At 34.1% G+C, this 19,382-nt stretch overlaps 1 protein-coding gene across 1 annotated transcript; it reads right to left on the minus strand.

Moving 5' to 3' along the window:
• Positions 1 to 544: 544 nt before the first annotated feature.
• On the minus strand, positions 545 to 18,464 carry LOC108342976 (N-terminal acetyltransferase B complex auxiliary subunit NAA25). The gene is made up of 19 exons (XM_017580935.2): positions 18,135 to 18,464; positions 17,890 to 18,046; positions 17,207 to 17,325; positions 16,998 to 17,072; positions 15,838 to 15,931; positions 10,104 to 10,222; positions 9,153 to 9,223; positions 8,104 to 8,245; positions 7,812 to 7,987; positions 6,908 to 7,113; positions 6,030 to 6,160; positions 5,209 to 5,285; positions 4,591 to 4,665; positions 4,259 to 4,451; positions 3,722 to 3,841; positions 3,498 to 3,636; positions 2,293 to 2,333; positions 1,912 to 2,163; positions 545 to 1,608 (listed from the first exon to the last, which is right to left on the minus strand). Exons 1-19 carry the CDS (start codon positions 18,279 to 18,281, stop codon positions 901 to 903), a joined length of 3,042 nt encoding a protein of 1,013 aa, XP_017436424.1. The 5' UTR covers positions 18,282 to 18,464; the 3' UTR covers positions 545 to 900.
• Between the last annotated feature and the right edge of the window lie 918 nt (positions 18,465 to 19,382).

The raw sequence follows: 19,382 nt of genomic DNA on the forward strand, positions 1-19,382 counted from the left end.
GAGCTAAAAGCCAACATTATATATTTACGGACATGTTTCGTTTTTCCTAAATATTTTATTTATCATACGAGGATTTTATGCATCTAACAACATATTTCCTTTTTCCTAATAATAACAAAATATCTTTATTGTTACACATTAAAGAAAAAAATTAAAATGAGATTTTTCAAGAGAACTACTAACAAGTCTTATACTACCAGTTGAGATTTAACTTTTAATCACATGCTATTAATAATCCATTTCATTGATTATGTTAAATAAAAATGAAATTTCTAAGATTAAGAAAAAATATAAATACAGATTCTGTCAAGCTTTGTCCTCATACTTAAAAATATTTAAAGTCCAAATTCATGGTAAGTTATAGAGTAAATGCAAAAATTAAAATTAACTAAATTTAGAGTGGAATATAAACGCAATAAAAGATAAAACGAAATACTAATAAAAATGCAATATACGAGAACATTTCACTCTCGAGAATGAAAATTGCACCGTTACTAACCAAATATGGGATTTTGCAATAATGATGCATATATCATCATGAGAATATTTTAAAATTTTACTTTCATTAAAAAAATTCGAATCAATACACTGCCAAAATTTCTGCTCAGACTACACTTACGAAAATCCGGCGACAGCTCAAAAGGGGGTGGGTGGGTGTGATTTTAATGTACACTCCAGAAAATTTTACAAGAAAAGGACCATAAATAACAAAAGCGAACAATGAGCTAGCCACAAACCATGATAACTGTTCCATAGAGGCTTTTCCAATATGGCATTCTGTAGATGAAGGCAATGAAAATAACAGCAGGAAAGAAACACATTTTCTCAAACCCTGGCATTGATATATGTATTTTCAAATTGATAAGCGGTTTGTCATGCAGAAATAATATGGAGGATTCTTCATAGTTGAGCTATCTGCTGTTTCAAAGAATGTAATAACTTCCATTTTGAGTCACATATGTCTCCAAATTCCATGAGTACTCTAAGCTTCCCAGAAATCATTTTCCTGGCAACATCAGCAGGACTCCAAGACTTGAGAGGTGGGGAAATATGATCACCGAATTCAGCGTCGTTCACAGAGGAAATAAATTTTTCTAGCATGCGAAAGACCTTCCCTGGTCCATCATTATTCCCGTCTTTGTTAAGAAGGAAAAAAATGTTCTCCATATTCTCATCTTCAGGTTTTCTCATCCATTCAGTAATCCATTTCATAACATCCTCTAACACATGAGATAAATGCACCACAGAATCTGTTATAGCATGAGCCATATTCGAGCTAGACTGATGATAAGCTGATCCACTTTTCTTTTTCTTTTTACCAGATGGAAAACAGGATCTCAGACAAGATTGGATAACAAGTCCATGCCACGCCAAAGGTTCTGTAACTAACTGTATCAGAAGTTCAATGCCACTCCAAGGAGAGCAGAGCTGAGGCCCTATGGACCTAATCTTCTCTAGAGTATACTTTTCCAGCAAAGAATCTAAGATATTCCAAATTCGAGGCCTACATCCATTTCCTTCTGGATTCACAAATTCATTGGAACTCAAGCTCCAAGCATTTAAAAATACAGTGAAATTCAACCAGTCAATCAAGTTGGAGTCAGAAACCTGCCAACATTTTTTGAAGAGATGGATTAAGTTCCAAGAAGCACCCATGTAAGATAAGATATTTCAAGCAGAATAAATAACTTGAACACAGCCTAAACAGTTTCACAACTCCGAAAGATAATACCTCACACAGCTCATTTTTCTGTAACACCAGGCATCATTTTCTATATTATTAATACAAATATAAAATATGTTTATATCATGGCACAGTTACGTCAGTTCAGCTCCTGAGAGGAAAAATAATCATGTAGCTTTTGTATTAAGAAATAGTTTAACAGCAGCATAAAAACTGAACAAACATACCACAGAAGAACTTTCTTCATTATGGAAACCCATGACCACTTCTATTGCTTCAGTCAGAGAAAAGCCCAAAAATTCTGCATAGCACTCCAGCAACAATTTTAGCTCCGATGTAATGTCCGGGGTAACCGAACCATTGACCTCCGCATGCTCCTTGACTGATACTGAAGCACTTTGAATCGAAAGATAGATCATCCGAGGAAGTAGGGATTTCTTTTCAACGACTCTCTTTAAAATTGCTTCCCTATCTTTGGTCTACATCAATTGACAAACCATGCAATAAAAGGCAGGGGTGTGAGAAAAAAAGACCCATATAGATAGTTCAGTTTTTTACTGAAAAGAACATAAACCAACCACAAAACATGAAGGACAGGATTGACCTACCAATATTTCTTTCGGATAATAAGAAATCCCTTCAAATGGCCCTGAAACACAAGGCAACCATCCATTATGCATATTACAGCGATCAACAAACTTATATACAATACAAAAACAATACCAGATTATAACCTGAAGCTCAAACCATGACATTTGGAACTGCATTTAGTCAGTTATACGCCACAAAAACACACACATACACATACGTTTGAGCCCTACTAGCTATAAGAATTGCCCAATCACATAATTTTCCATTTTATTTAGATTTACAAGCCCACATATTCCTCCATACAAGCAACCCTATTCTTTAAGTCTGTCCAATCACTCTAAATTGACTATTGTTACGTACCCGAGTATGGGACGTAACCAGCAGGCTCACTCACACACTCTCAATGATAAGGAACAATGGAAATTTACTGAATATACCACTGTTATTGAATAGAAATACTGAGTCAAAGATAACAACCAATAACTGGGAGCAGGATCTGCGTCAGTTACCTGAGAGCATAACCTCTCTTACAAAAGCTAATTATCAAAAGCATACCCTTCCCCCTAGGTTTCCCCTATCTTATTCCTAATCACTCCCTCCCGAAAAGGTAAAGAATAATCATAATTATGTCTATTTATTATGATTATCTGGTAAGAATATCTTTATCCTTATTTAGCCTATATATAATTATATCCTGAGATACGACCATAAATTCTAATAAATGTCCCGCCCATCCTAACTGCTGTGTCAGTTAGGATGCTTCCCACTACTCCCAACCGTTCGGTCCTATTTCTCTCTTCCTTCTACCGCTCGGCTAGGTCCCTCTCCACCTTCTATCAACTGGTCAGCTCGCTTCCTGTTATTAACCGTTCGACCATCGTGCTCCACCCTTTGGCCCACGTCCTCTACCGTTCGGTTCCCTTCTTTTTCCCTCATATATCTCTTTCTCTCGTATACTCACCAGCCCCTAACAACTATCTACTCAAGGAAACCAAGTTAAGAAACAATTTAATATCAAGTTAAACTACTTGTAATGAAACAACAACATACACAGGTAACAAGTACTGCATAAGCTTTCATTACCTTTCATTGAAGCCAAGACATCAAATTGACATAAGATAACTTAGCACATACTTCACAGATCGATATTTGCTTAATATATTGGTGCCAAAAGTTGCAAGAATACAACAACCTAAGCTAGAAATATGATTGAAAAGCTAACCTAAAAGGTAATTTTGCTCTGAAGATGGTGTCCACCAGGGCCGTGACTGCAAGTCCTCATTGAAGGTCAAAGACTTTGACCCTACCTCCTTAGACAGCTCAAGGAAGTGAACACCGCATTTCATGCCTTGAAGAACACCCTGAGAAAAATCTAAACTGGTTAACCCTACCACTCAAGTTTATCAAGAAAGGTGATAAAATAGACTACATTCAAGCATGAATCACCTCTTCTTCTTCAATGTTATTGGCATTCTGCTTTAGTTGTAAAATGGATGTTTCAACTCGGGCCACTAAATACTGACTAGAGTGTTGCAACCTATCTTTAAACTGGACAAATTCAATTACCTGGAATATCACATTGCATCGTCAATTAAATCAACTCCATGACATTGTTCTTTGAACATTACATCAGAACTGACATGAACAGAAAATTATCATGCAATGAGTACATCTTTTTTTACATTAACATGAGCAGAACCACGTTGATAAAACCCTTTTGTGCTTCATATTAATTTTTACTTTTGGGAGAGGGGCACTAGAGGAAGATTGATGATCTTCTCATATTTGAATACTGTAACTTAGCATAGATAATCAAACCACTTTATGCATAAAGGGTTCCAAAAAAGAAAACCAACTTGCAATTGCAGCTTTATGCATTCATATGCTCCACGTAATTCAATTCAATGGAAAGTCTCTAGAAATTATAAGCATCTGCAACTCAATGGAAAGTCTCTAGAAATTATAAACATCTGGTATACATACTTTTGAGTAATTTCTATGTCGATATGCAAGAAACGTTAAATCTGCAGATTCTCTGAAGTGGTCATCCATAAACTTCAAGTAATCTTTTAGCAGATTGTTTAATTCGGTCCAAAGAGGAGATACCAACATCTGAGGCAACATATGGTGCAATATACTTTCCATCAAGATATTTTTGACATCCAGCGACTTGTACCTGAAGAGAAGAAAAATATGCTTTACATAAGATAGTGGCAAGAAATTAGTCATAGGAGTAGAAATACATGTACATAAACCAATCAGCATGACAGACATTCTATGAAATAATGTAAAATTATAAAATTGAATTACCATACCATTCATGTGCCACTGAAAGAGCACCGCAGTGGCTATACAAATGCAACAGCAAGATCTTGTATTGTGACACATATCTGATTAAAGACAAGGAGTAAGAAACTGAGAAAGTCAACGATACACTGTACCATTACCAATAGCAACATCCATTGGTTCATAAGTCAAAAGCTAACATGTACCTATAGGTAACCTTGTAGTGATAAACTCAACTCTTCAAATACAAGAAATAATATATATGGAAAGATCTAATTCGGTCAACTAATTTAAAAGACAGCAAAAAACATGTAATACTAACTTGAAAATCAAGACAAATCCTAAAAATGTTGATATTAAATTGTAAATGATGAGCTGAAGCCCAATAACAGTTTTTTTTTTTCACACATCATATAGTTGCAATTTCGCTTTCCTAAATGTAGTAATTCAAAAAAATGCACAATGGTATTATTACAGTACTGAGCATGTGTCACAAACTAGTATACTAACATATAAAGGCACAAAAATGAACTTGCCAAATATATCCCAAGACACATTGAAATGTTTTCTCAAGTTAATACATTTTTCATGGGAGATTCCAATATATATATATATATATATATATAAGGCAAAACAGTCATCCCAACCTCCGTATTGCCAAGCCGAACTCCAAAACCATAATTGCCTCAACCAAATAACCAACGTCTTTAGTACGCCAGAATAACTATACAAACAAGAAGAGGTGAACAGTGGTCAGATGATTGTATAGATATTTGAAATGTTAAAAATCAGATGATGCATACTTATAAACCATGAAATGAGTACCAATGTCACATATATTGCACATTAGAATCCTACAATTCAAAAGCAAACTGAAGAATTTAAATTGAGAAAGTGTAGTTTTAAATTCTCTTACTACACTTGGTTAAGTTATTTTTATGAAAAAAAAAATCTATAGAATGAATAAAAGACTCAGGTTTAGAATGAATACAATATGGGAAACTCTTAATAAGTTAAAACCAAGTTCAATGTTAAACTAAGCATGTAGGCCCATGTCAGTCCCTCGTACTAAAGCCATAATTGGGTTCTTTTAAAACAAGAAATCAGTGAAGAAAAACAGTAAGATACAACTGACAAGAGCAGAGGTAAAATATCAATTTAAAAGGAAAGAAAACACAGACAAAATTGACAAATGACTTTTGTTATAAGAGTTTGATACATAAAATAAGAAATAGTTAGTCAATATTTCTACTTATTCTACATTGACAGCAACAGCCTTGAAACCTAACATTAAATCTTTTTTGTTTCCTTACCGACCTGGCACTGCCCACCCCACCCAAAATAAGTAGGAAAATATATAGATTCATGAATCAACCAAAAGAATCAAAACTATAATAAGAATAGAATACCTTCACTTTTCTTTTTTTTTTCAGTGTGCATTACAAAATATAAATTTAATACAACATACCTGGACCAAAATGCTACATATCATTGAAAGCAGCTCCTCACCATATGTGCCCTCCTGTGGATCCAAATCTTTTGAAAGTGGAAGGTTTGTGCAATACATCTCAAACATTTGAACACAAGAGGCCTCAAGATCTGAGACAAGTTTAGAATAGTTTGTATTCATTACATTAACAATTAAAATATGAAGCACAGACTGAACTGCAAGACAGGTTTCCACTGATAGATCCAAAAAGAAAGAAAATTATATTGGAATAAAATAATCAGGAAGGAGCGCCATTATGAAGGTGGGAGAAAAGAATGCAAAACATAGATATCAACTTCAACAGATAGTATAATTTCAATCAAAAAGATATGAACAAGCTTAGAAGTGAATTAAACCATCTAGACAATGACCCTATCCTCTGCATTGGTAGGAGAAGCAAACAAGGAGGCCTGCACTTCTAAAATGCAAAAGAAAAATAAAAAGGAGAGTCAAGCATATTGTGACACATGGAACACAAAAAGGAAGTTTGACAGTTTATAATACTACTGATAATAAATTTGTTTTTTTTTGTATATCTTAAGGATGTACTAAAAATTTTTATAGACAGAATATTAGGTGTATCAAACAATAATTTCTCCTGTTCATTAAAATAATCCTTAGGGCTAGAGGATCAAATACATGCTCACTCATTAAAGCACGATGAACAAAAGGATTCAATTACTTACATTTGATTATAGAGGATCTAACACTGAAAGACTAACTCACTAAAAGCTTAATTTGTAAGGTGATAATGCAGACATGGTTTATATATCTTAAAGGGCAGAGCATTGGAATAACAATGAGAAGATTTAAAGAATTAATCCAGACAAGTTAGTATGCAACAATACAACACCCACCCCTTGCACAAGGTGTGGAGATGTCCCCAAGCAATAATTGTTTAATTTTGAAAAAGCTTATAGACAGCCCAAGAGCCTTGGTTGGCGGAGCTGATAAAGTGTCCTGAACTTTCATTAACTTCTCCAAAAGTTCTGTCCTCTGATCAGCAGTGAGCACTTGAACAAACATTTCAACATCGGACGTAAAGCAGCCTAAGTGACCAAACCTGTGAAAAATTAAGCAGAGTTCTTAAGCAAAAAAAAAAATTGTAAAAGCTTCACTTTTACAAGCATTACTTTAAAAGTACAAGGGACAACATTACTAGAGAAGAATAACTAATACAGCTAGTTAATCCTAAAACAGAAAATCATGTTAAAAACCTCCACAAAAGTAGGCAAATGGCACAGAATTGAAATATTCGAACAGAACAAAAGTAATGCAGACATGAAGAAATCAAAAATGGATTTTTCACACTTTACAATTATTAAAAAAACTAAGCCCTTGAATAAATAGATCTGAACCCACAAAGCTTCACTTTTACAAGCATTACTTTAAAAGTACAAGGGACAACATTACTAAAGAAGAATAACTAATACAGCTAGTTAATCCTAAAACAGAAAATCATGTTAAAAACCTCCACAAAAGTAGGCAAATGGCACAGAATTGAAATATTCGAACAGAACAAAAGTAATGCAGACATAAAGAAATCAAAAATGGATTTTTCACACTTTACAATTATTAAAAAAACTAAGCCCTCGAATAAATAGATCTGAACCCACAAACCTAGACTTTAAAATCCATTGGATTTTTCCCCAGTAGCATTAGTCAATGTCAAATGTCATTCCCGTAAAGCACTTTACATGCAAGATATTCAAAAGGAAATAAAGAAATCACAGGAATGATAACTTCTGCACCATAACGTACCTGCAAAAGTATTGCACAATGCCATCCATTACATCGTCATCATTTCTTTTCCCATACAAATGCTTTCTTCGCTCAATTTCTATAGTTGCCAGGTATGGACACCTTATCAAGTTATTAACAGTATCTGCTAGCAACTTTTGTACACATGTGGAAGCGATTGATATTTGACGGTCAAACTGCATTCATATAGTAGTTTGCAATTATTCAGGAATCAAATTCTGTGAAAATAATCAATGGTCACTCTATGCATAAATAAATGACAAATAATGGCGACCATAGACTAAACATTCACCTGTTCTTCCGTCAAGTGTGAGACTTTGCAGTTGACAAACTTTGGGGGATGAACCGGATCATTAACAGCCTCATCACACCAAATACTATCATCTTCTAACAAACAGCCTAGGTACTGAAGGAAACCCTCCCAGTCATCAGGGCTGCCAAATGATGAAACAATATCAATGGAAGAAAAAAATTGGGAACAAAAATAAGAGACGTGCATAAAGAAAACCATGAATGAGTTTAATTCAGGACAAACATTTTAAAATCACTTCACAACTACATTGACAAGTCAACCATATCTTAGAGTACAACATAAAATTTCATTCTTGTTAGAATGTTTATTAAATCTATGTATGTTAGAGTAATTATTAAGTCTAAAGTAGGGGATAGTGTGTTGAAAACCTCTTCCAGCTGTACCTAGTTCTATGCCTAGGAGTCTAGGGCAGTCTAGTGATCTTTCATCTTCCCGTTGTATCATAATTCTATCATTATAAATAGAAGATCATAAGAGGAGTCTTTCAAACCCTCCAAAATATATTTTTTCTCTCTTTTTAATCTTAAGTATGCTCAACAACACAAATTTCGATAAGAAACAAGAACAAAGAACAGTTGAAAGTCAATAGTACAGTTTACAATTTCTGTGTTACAATTGAAAATTAATATCATGAAAATCAAGTTTGCTTCACAGCCAATGACAGAATAAGAGTTCATCTCGTGGACAGTCAAGCTTTGAGACTTCTGTAGCCTACATGCCACAGGTTATTAAACAATTCAGAACCCACCTTCCTACTACTAGTCCATAAGTTTACCTCTAAAGACCTGGCTAACATGAACATTGAACTATGTAGAAGTACAGAATTACCAAAAGGGAAAAGAAGATGCTAGAATAGATATAATAGTAGGTTATTCCATATTCAACTTTTAGCAGACTTTACACACATTGTGTTAATGATACTGTTGATAAAACCAATAACACTTTTATCCATTAACAACTACCACCAGTGAACAATTTTAATTTTTTATTTTTTATGTATAAACAATAGGGGCAAAACCCAGGCATACCATAACTCCAGAATTTTGTTAAAGATATCAGCCGCTGCAGTGTAGTCACCTGCCCGAGCCAGAAGTCTCCCCTGTCAACTTAAAGTCAAAGTATAGAGGTTGATAAGAGAAGTCAAATAAGAAAAGAAAAATCTTCTGATTTCTGCTGATTTTTTCTATTCTATAAAAGAATAACAATATTGGAATTGGAAGGAAAGAAAACATAAAGGAGGATAAGATAGAACAATACTGAAAAGTAAAATTGAAATCAGAAAAAAGATTTTCATTAATCTGCATTTCAAACAGGGAAAATATTGAAAGAAAATATGTGAAGAACGCCACATAAAGCCATCAAAACAAACCTAGCACAAAGCAAATTAAATTTTCCTAATGGTTTATCCTTCAATACAGCTAAAAGGGTACAAAAGACTTAGTCTTATGGTGTTTTTTCCAGTGCAGCATACTTCAATGTTATTATGTGCATTAGAAGTTCAAAGGTTCCTCTAAGGTTAAACATTGGAAGTTCAAAACTTCCTCTAAGGCCTAACAACATTTTTCAGTTTAGTACATTTCGCAAATCTCTGACTCCTTATATACGTCTGATGTGTTTCATAATTAAAAGCCAATATTTTTTCCTACAATCCTTGAAAAAAACGCACTTTCAATAATAAATTATAGCTTGAATCTAAAAATCCACTTCCGTGCAGATTTTCATTTCTGAATAGACATTTGAAGAAGAATTTGCCTTGAAGGTCAATTTCCAAATATTAAATCATGATAATACCATACAAAACGGAACATTATGGAACATACTAATTTGCATGATTATGACTTTCCAACGAGCAACATACACATACCAATGTACCCTTAATTTAACTAAATGGTCATTTATACTCAACAAACAATGTATGAAAGTCAGAACATAAAACCTAAACACAAATTAGAAAGTTCGAAGAGAACTATTGAGATTACCTGCATCCGTAGCTTATCAACTTCAATCATCAAAAGTGATCCCAATTTCCCAGACAGAATTTCTAAGGCATCCCCAAACTTAGCTTGTCGTTCCAATATAGAAATGTAGATTGTAAGAGCTGCAACCAATTTCAAAGATTTAAAACATGCACACATGGTATACTCAATTACACGAGAAAGATTAATGATTGATCATAATAGATAAGAAGGAATGAGCACAGGACATTCCTCTTCTAGAAAGGGTTTCTCGTGTCTTTTTCATCTTTCTGCTTAAACACTAATTAGTGTTCAATTAAAGATTCTACTATTTCTTGGAATTTTCACCTTTTGTTACTTAAATGATAAGGAATCCTTCGAGTTGGAGTCCATTTTGAGCCTTCTTGACTTTGTTATATTATCTTCTGGTCCAGATAAAAAGAATTTGGTCTCTTGACCCCCTTCTATGGTTTCATAATGAAAATCATTCATCCAGAAAGTGGGAAGCCTAAAGCTCCATATTGATAAACCTATTTCAAAGTCTAAAGCTCCTCTCCCCTAAGGCCACACTTTATTTGAAAAGTTCTCCATAATAGAATTACTAATACCATAAAGAATTCAGAAATGAGAGAAAAAGGAAAATGAAGTCTTATTAAATATAAAATTGAATTAAATACACAAGAGCTAACAACACAGTTATATATACATAGGAATAGCTTGAGCTACATGCTAGATCTAAGACCAACTAACTCCAGCTGCCATAATAGAAAGAAAACTGGCGAACCCCAACTGACTCCAACAGTCATAACAGAATCACAGTTGGCTATCTAACTCCAACAGAATAACTTGGGCTACAAGATAGACCTAAGCCCAACTAACTCCAGCTGTAAAAAAGAATGACAAATTGATAACCCAATTAACTGCATCCAACTGTTATATGACAGTTGGCTAACTCTGACTAATTAATCACTAAACAATCTACATATAAAAGTATACTCTGTTAGTACATAAGTCCCTGTATCACAATGCTATTTCATCGAGTTGCAAGGAGTGTTACAAGCTAAGGGTCAGTTCCACATGAAATTTGACACTGATCTGTAGCTGGATTTTATGATCTTTGTTTAGCACCTTTGGAAAATATCAGATGTGTCAAAGGACCTTCTACCAGTATTTGAAGAACAGTTTGCTGGTTTTGGTGCAAGTGAAAAAGGTCAACAGTTCTAGCAATGTGCAGTACAGTGTTATCGATATCAGATAACTGGAAAATATCAGCAACCCAGATATCCTTTATTAAATTATAATGGAAACCATAACGGGTTATGGCAGAAACACAGCAGTCAAAAGAAATACAATACCACCACATATAATTCTAATGTAAAAGTAATTATATTATGTCTAAAAATTCAAATAATAATAACATCGTATCAAAACACCACAAATTTGAAGTTCAAAACATAAAATAACAACAAATCATAAAATAAATATATTAAGTTTCTAATCATCATATTCTTCTTCAATCCCAACATAGTCTTCAATATTATCATCCAACGGGCATATCCCTCCTCTTCACCTTCTGAGAGACTCTTCTCAAAGTTAAGTAATCTTTCAAACTCAGAATCAGTGCTATCATGCAATTCATTCTAAACCCCAATTTGAGTCTTCTATTTAACCCTTCCCAATTGGTGTTCGAGTTGGAATTGTACCTGGACCTTTCTTAGAAGCATGGGAAGATCCAATAACAATACCACCACTTAATGGTTGCTTGTCTCCTTGTATAAACTACTAGTTCTCCAACACCTAAAGCTTCATAAACAACTTCCCAATTAGGAGTGGGATCATCATAAAAAACCAACTCATTTCCACACACTTTATTATCATTATTATCATCAACTTCTCCCACTAACCATTCATTACATTCATTCAATACAATAGCATCTACTTCATCCCTAATAACGTATCTTTGAGCAAGTTCTCTATTATATAAACCAAATCATGCAACTTTTTGTGGTCCAACCTATTCCTTTTCTTTGAATGAATCTGCATTATGAATGAGTAAAATGTGAATTAATTTCTTTCCTCACTCTTTAAAGAAGATAATAATGAAACCAGTCATATCTTATTACTTGCTCAAAAACACACTAATTGCGTTCACATCCCGATGAACTACATGTCAAACTTAAAATCTTGATTTCTAGCTTTTGTAAGTTGGGAGTTGCATGCCCATAATTCTTCCACTATTGAGCTACAAAAGCAAAAAAAGTAACTTAGAATGTAACCATTATATCTTTGTGCAGTTTAGAAAGCGTTTAAGTGTCTCACATGGAGTTGTGGTCTTCCTTGATTCTTTGGCAAAATCATCACCAAAGAGTCCACTTACACTCTTATAAAGAGGCAACTCAATTAAAAAATTTTGCTGCACATCTTTACTTGGCACCAACCTCCTCATGCAAGCACACAATCCATTTGTAACCTCCAAATCATATTCCATGTCTAGGTTGGAATAATAGAACTTTGGGTTCAAAAAGTGACCAGCTGTATGCAAGGGGCGATGAAGTTGACATGTCCATCTATTATCAGCGATCTACATCATTGTATTTACTTGCATTGTTGTTGAATAACTTCATTGTTTCCTTGGCTTTCTCTATTGCCTCATATATATAGCCCGTAGCTGCTTTTCTTTCCCCATTCACTAGATGAAGCACATGAACAAGAGGAGTCATGACTTTGAGATCAAATACATGATTCCAAAATGAAGGCATAAGAATAATGTTTGTGCCTCCCTCCCCTTAGCTTAAGTAGCTTGTTATTGCTCCATTCATCATATGTGAACATCTTTCTCAAATTTCCCTTCTCTTGGTGCAACCTTTGTAAAGATAAATAAGAGGTAGCAAACCTTGTTATAACATGTCTTACTAATTCCCTCTTATTTGTAAATTGTCTCAACAAACTCAAAATACTAGAATGGCTATAGATAAAGCCAACAAGACTAATTCCTCTTTGAATTGTCTTCTTTATCAAAGGAAGTTTCCAATGTCTTCAAGCATCAAATCTATACAATGGGCAGTACATGGAGTCCAATAGAGATGGGGCATTTTCTCTTCCAACAACTTACCAGCCAAACACATAATTGCTCCCATTATCTGTTACAACTTAACAACATTTTCTTCTCCAATTTCCTCCACAAGGGAATCAAGCATCTCAAATAGTTTTCCTCCTGTCTCACAAATTTAGAACCATCAATGGACTTGACAAACATTGTCCCTGTAGGGGAGCTCACCAAAAAGTTAATCAAGCATCGTTGCTTTTGGTCAGTCCACGCATCTGACATAATAGAACAACCATGTTTGCTCCACTGCAATTTATGATCCTGCAACAACTTCTCAGTGTAGTCAACTTCCTTGTTGAGAAGTGGAACTCTGATTTCATGATAAGTAGGAGCAGGTAAATTAGGTCCATATAAGCACCTATGGCATCAATCATATCTTGAAAACTTTTCAACCTCACAAGGTTGAATGACAAGCCTACTTGGCACCAAAACCAAGAAATATATTGATGAACTGAGGCCTTTAAATTTTGTCACATGCCTCTTTGATGCTTGCCTTAGTTTTTCCATTTTTTCTCTTCTCCATTGCAGCAGTTGGATTTCTACTGAACATATCCATTGGTCCATTTCTTCCACTGCTATTTCTCCCTTTATCATTACTGGCAGTGGAAATTTCAACTTCATCTTCACTCTCACGATTATCATTGGCTGTGGGCCATATATTGATGAAGCAGTTGGATTTCTACAGAACATATCCATTGGTCCTTTTCTTCCACTCCTATTTCTCCCTTTATCATTACTAAAGTGGAAATTTCAACTTCATCTTCACTCTCATGATTATCATTGACTGCATTATATCCAGGATTGACGGAGGAACAGCCTTTTTTTCTCTATATAATTTCCAAAGTTCTTCTCTCGCATTTTTTTGAATCTCGGAGCAAGCAGCAACAATACCCTTCATTGCCATTAGATGTTCTTTTGCTCTAATAACTCCTCCTTTCATAACTTTCCCACAATAATTACAAACAGTAGTATTTAAATTTGATTCATCCATCGGTTGACAATGTTTCCAACCCAGGTCACTTTTGTGAGATGCTCTTGAATTATCCCGATCATTGGCCATTATTGTTGCTGGAAAATAGGTATATTTTTTGCAAAATAATTATAGTGAAAGTAGAGAAGTAGAAAAAAGAATAACAAAATTGAAAAAGAAAAAGACTTGGCGGCGCACAGCGGCTGTCGGTAGTCGGCGACAGTCAGTAACAGCAGTAGTGGTTGTAGGTGGCAAAGGCAAAAGGGAGAGGAGGGATTGTTTTAGGTTAAATAAAATTTTACTGCAGCTGCTGGTGAATGCAGTAACGAACGGTAAAAGGAGTTTTGTACATTAGGTTAGATTAAATAATTTTGTTAGTGGGCTTGGCCCAAATTCTTACCTTATTTTACAAAATTCATAAAACTATGGATGCAATTAGGCTTTTTGCTGCTGGTTATCACTTCTTTCTCCCTTGCCGCCACTGCCATGTCTCTTGCATCTGCTGTTCTTTTTCTCCAAGCCTCAACTACCCATTTCTTCTCTTCTCTTTTGTTAAGTTCTTTTTCCAGCCTGCTTTTTCCCACATGACCGTTCCGCCACCACCAGCCGCCATGGACCACCACGGAAAACCTGATTCACCACTGCCTTGTTGTGGCAACAGGTTGGGAAACCTCTAACAGTTTCCACCATGGCCAAAATTCGATAACACTGGTGCAGTATATGCTAATGCTTACAAGTCAGAGCCTATGTAGCACGCATACTAACATGGACACTGGACACAGATACTATGATATGCATAATCTCCAAAATGTATGGCACGATCAAGATTTATATATTCAAAACCATCTATAAAAAGGTTAGCCACATATAACAATCTAAACATATTGTCAACTAATACATAAATGAATCTAATCCATTTATCTAAAATTCAAAAAGTGAAAAGAGTCTTATTCATTTAAGACATTCCATTCCCCTCTTGATCATCATCATCATTGAAAAAGATACTTTAGCTAAGATTCATTTAAACACAAATTAAGAACTTCAAAAAATTCCACATTATATGAAGATATGATAGGAGAATACATAAATACATTCCTAATAATACATATATAATCTAAATATTTCTTATTATATAAGATTTTCTTCTCACTTCTATAATCATATAGAAACTTACTCAACAAGTTTCTAATATTTTGGAAAATCATTGTATCTATCCTTGTTAACATTGTGTTGAAACCATGTTAAAACTGTGTCATAGACCCAACAAAACATTATTCAAATTGAACACTTCACCGATACATGTCCTACAGGGTCAAATGTGTGTCAATGTTCGACCATGTTGAACACAAGCACCATTTAAGAGGCATGTTCGATCTTCATAGATTAGAGCATTTGGTTGGAATGTAATTCTCATCTCTTGGAAGCTTCCCAGGTGAGCAACTTCTTTTGGGATAAGATGAGGTGTTTGGCTTCTACTTAACGTAAAGTTGGTGGTTTTGTTATAAAGGTTTTCCTCATACATGTGTACATATTGGTTATCTTTGCTTCTTTGATGATTTTATCTCTTACGTTTGTATTTTCATTGCTTAGGAGGATATCTTATTTTCAAATTTGTGTTATCTTCTCCTTCAATCTAGATGAATTTATTTTTATCAAAATAACCAATAGCATTAGAAAATCACCTTCGGGCTCTTGTAAGCTATGTGAAGCTACATGTTTCTTAAGTAAGCCTTCAGCTAAAAATAAAAGCTTGTCTTCTCCACTGCCACAAAGTACCTATGAATAGCCCAGTTCCCATAAAATAAGTAAATAAAATGTTTTCTAAGTGAATAAATATCAAGCCCAACACTATGAATAATTTAATATATCTGAACAAAAAATACAAAGAATGTCACATTAATGAACTATTGATTTTGAAAATTTCACAAGGAACCTAGATGCATAAGGTACGGCATGTTTTAAAGCCAAGTTACAAACAAGTAGCACAAGGGCAATTAGAAGTTTGCTTTATGTTATCAAACAAATATTGATATCAACAAAAGTTCCCAACTCAAAACCATCTTATTGCAACATAATAAATGACATTGATGGTTATTGCTTCAAAGACTTTCAGTTGGATATTATTTGCAATACAGGCAATGCAATATGACTAAGTTCATAACTGAATCGTGATTCACATATGTTTAAGACACTTATACAGTTTCATCATGAATGAGACCAAAACTTGAACCTGAAACCCAGATCAAATTGTTGAAATACTGCAATCAGCAGCAATATAGATCTGCAGTCTGGTGTCAGACATCCCTTGATATCAACACAAGCTTGATGTAAAACATCTTAAAACTATATTGTTTTATTGCATAGTGTAAAAATGTCTGGTGCGAACTACAAATCTCATGCACTACATAACTTTTCTTCCCTAGAGTTTGCATGTTCTTTGAAGAATTATGTACTGGAAACTGAGCAGTAAAGAAGCCAAAAAATATACAGACTTATTAAGCACATACTTAATAACAACTACTATGAAAAAGAAACAGGAAAAGGGAAAAAAATCAACAGTTAACTAAACCTATGGCCATTCTAAAATGAATAACAGAAATGAAAAAAAAAAAAACTAAAATATAGGCCACCACTAACTGTAAAGATACCAACTTACAACTAATGTACTAGCAGTGATCATGACATTTGAAATATACTTTATTTTCTTATCAATCCATCATATCATGAAATTTCACATTCTGATCATGTTTATCCCCTTTCAAATTGACAGTGCATTCAAATAAACTCTTTTAATAGACACTGCAAAAGATAATTTAGAGTTAAAAATTGAACTGGGGAGAACCTGTAATTGGATGCTACAAACTGCCCAAAGAAGAAACCTTTCTTCTCCAACAAGCTTATACATTTTGATAGCTGTCTGCCAATTAGACAACAGAAAAACATAACTTTTAAAATTAAATAAATAAATATATATATATATATATATATATATATATATATATATATATATATATATAACATAAACATACATTCATACATACAAACACAAACCTGTTGTTGCTTCACAAACGAATACTCTCGAACATAGCAGTTAAACAGCCCCATCATTAGTTCCAAGTTACCAGGGAATTTACTACAGGCATGTTCATAACACCCAGTAGCCAAGTCCACTGCAGAAACACAAACTCTAGTCAACCAACACACAAATAACCAATTAAATAAATAGCCATGTTTATTTGATAGGCTTAAATATGTTCTAGATCCATGTAATTAATCCACTTTTTCATTGTCATCCCTTTACCTTCTTTTCAATAATCCCTGTCATGTTTTTTTTTTCATTATTCCTCGTTGTTACATAGTTGTTATCAATAATTAATTCAGAGACCACAATTTTTATTTTATTCCTAGTGTTTATTATTCTAGTCTCTGACTTTTTAAGCATCTCAGGATTTAACAAAGCTAAGCAACGGCATGGAAAGAGCCACGAATTCGAACATTAGGATTAAAACACAACGAAAGAACCAAAACAAAATGTAGGTAGATTGTAAGATTTAATAGAAAATTTAAGTTTAGTTGTTACAAAGCATCAAAATTAGTAAGTTGAACGGACAAATATCTCGAAGTTCTGGCCAGTTCAATCTCTACTTTCAATCTTAAAACATTGTATGCAACAAAAACAATAATGATAACAGCAATAAGCAAAAAAATAAAAAAAATAAATAAAAGAGACTAACAGTGATCCAGTCGCTGAAACACAATCTGAAGCGTGCTAAGGGTGAGATCGTCCATCAGCAGAGAATCGTTCGCGTAGAGAAGCTCCTTAGCATTGAGCGCAACGGAAAAGGCCTCGTCAGGCTTCCCCATCCGTTCAATCACGAGCGCTTTGAGAGCCTGAATGGAAAAGCAGGGGCACGAAGACAACGTGAGTTGGAAAAGAACGAAGAATGAATGCATTGAAGGTGAGAATTAGGGTTCTTACGAGAGCGTAGGGGGAATTAGGGTGTTTAGCGAGGAGCGTGGTGACATGCTTGAGAGCGTTCTTGAACTGGCGGGAATCAATGGCGTCCCATATTGGACGAACCTTGCGTTCGGGAATGCCGCCGGCTAAGCCGAACTTGGTTGCCATTGGAATGAATCGAAGGTCCCAGGTGAGTGAGTGAGTGACACTTTTTGCTTGGTCGAATCCGTCACGAACAAAACAGAGAGGAAGAAAAAGAGAATAAGAGAAAAACCTAACCTAGCAGCAAGAAAGAAAGAAAGAAAGAACTGAAACTGAAAGTACAACAGCGGCGATGGGCTTAGATTAAAATAAAGTGAAAGTGAACTTCACTTCTAAAGATATCAAAATATTACTATAACATTTTCATATAAAAGATTTTTAATATTTTATTTCTTTTTCTAAATTTCATTCCCTCTTCTAACACTTTATTCTTTTTCTTCTTTTATTTCCTCTTCTAAATTATTACCAAATCTGATTTTAAATAATTAATTGTTATAGGGTGACTTGGCGGCAAGAGTGAATAACTTATGTTTTTAATTCGATTGAAAAAAAAAGTGGGAAAATTTTTTCCCTTTCGTGGAATGCAGCCAAATTAGATATGTTTTTGTCAAAAAGGTATGTTAGATACTAAATAAAGAAATACGCATGTCTTGATGTAATTATAATTTTTTTCTATTTTTAAATACTTGTTGTTCTTACCATATTTTATCTCATTTCACTCGTCATATTCTAATTTAAAATCGGCCCAAGAAGTCCAATTTGATTTCTTGTAATACCTTATTATAGGCCTAAAGACCTTAATTTTACTTATTGCACCACTTATTGCTACCTGCACCCCTGTAACTTTTAAAATGGCTGCTCTATCTTTGGTATTTTATTTGAACGTTGGATCATTTTTCTTTCAGTCTTATTCTATGATTGCCTAATTTAATTTTATAAAAATAAGGAAATAAATAGAAACAGAGTAAAGTTCAAGAAAAACTCTTATCTTTGTCACGATGACAAAAAAAAAAAAAAACTAACCAGGTGCCATATTACAATTAATCATTTGATGACCTATAAATTTTTATTAGATATTTTTTATTAAAAATGCTTATCTAGAAATACTCCAAATCACAAATCACTATCCCGAATCACAAAATACTCCAAATCATACCATTTCCTTTTTGTGAACCAACTTATCTAGAAATTCAAGTGCGTGGTTAGCAAAAATGGTGGTTTGGGTTG

Source organism: Vigna angularis, chromosome 6 (assembly GCF_016808095.1).
Source record: "Vigna angularis cultivar LongXiaoDou No.4 chromosome 6, ASM1680809v1, whole genome shotgun sequence".
NCBI lineage: Eukaryota > Viridiplantae > Streptophyta > Magnoliopsida > Fabales > Fabaceae > Vigna > Vigna angularis.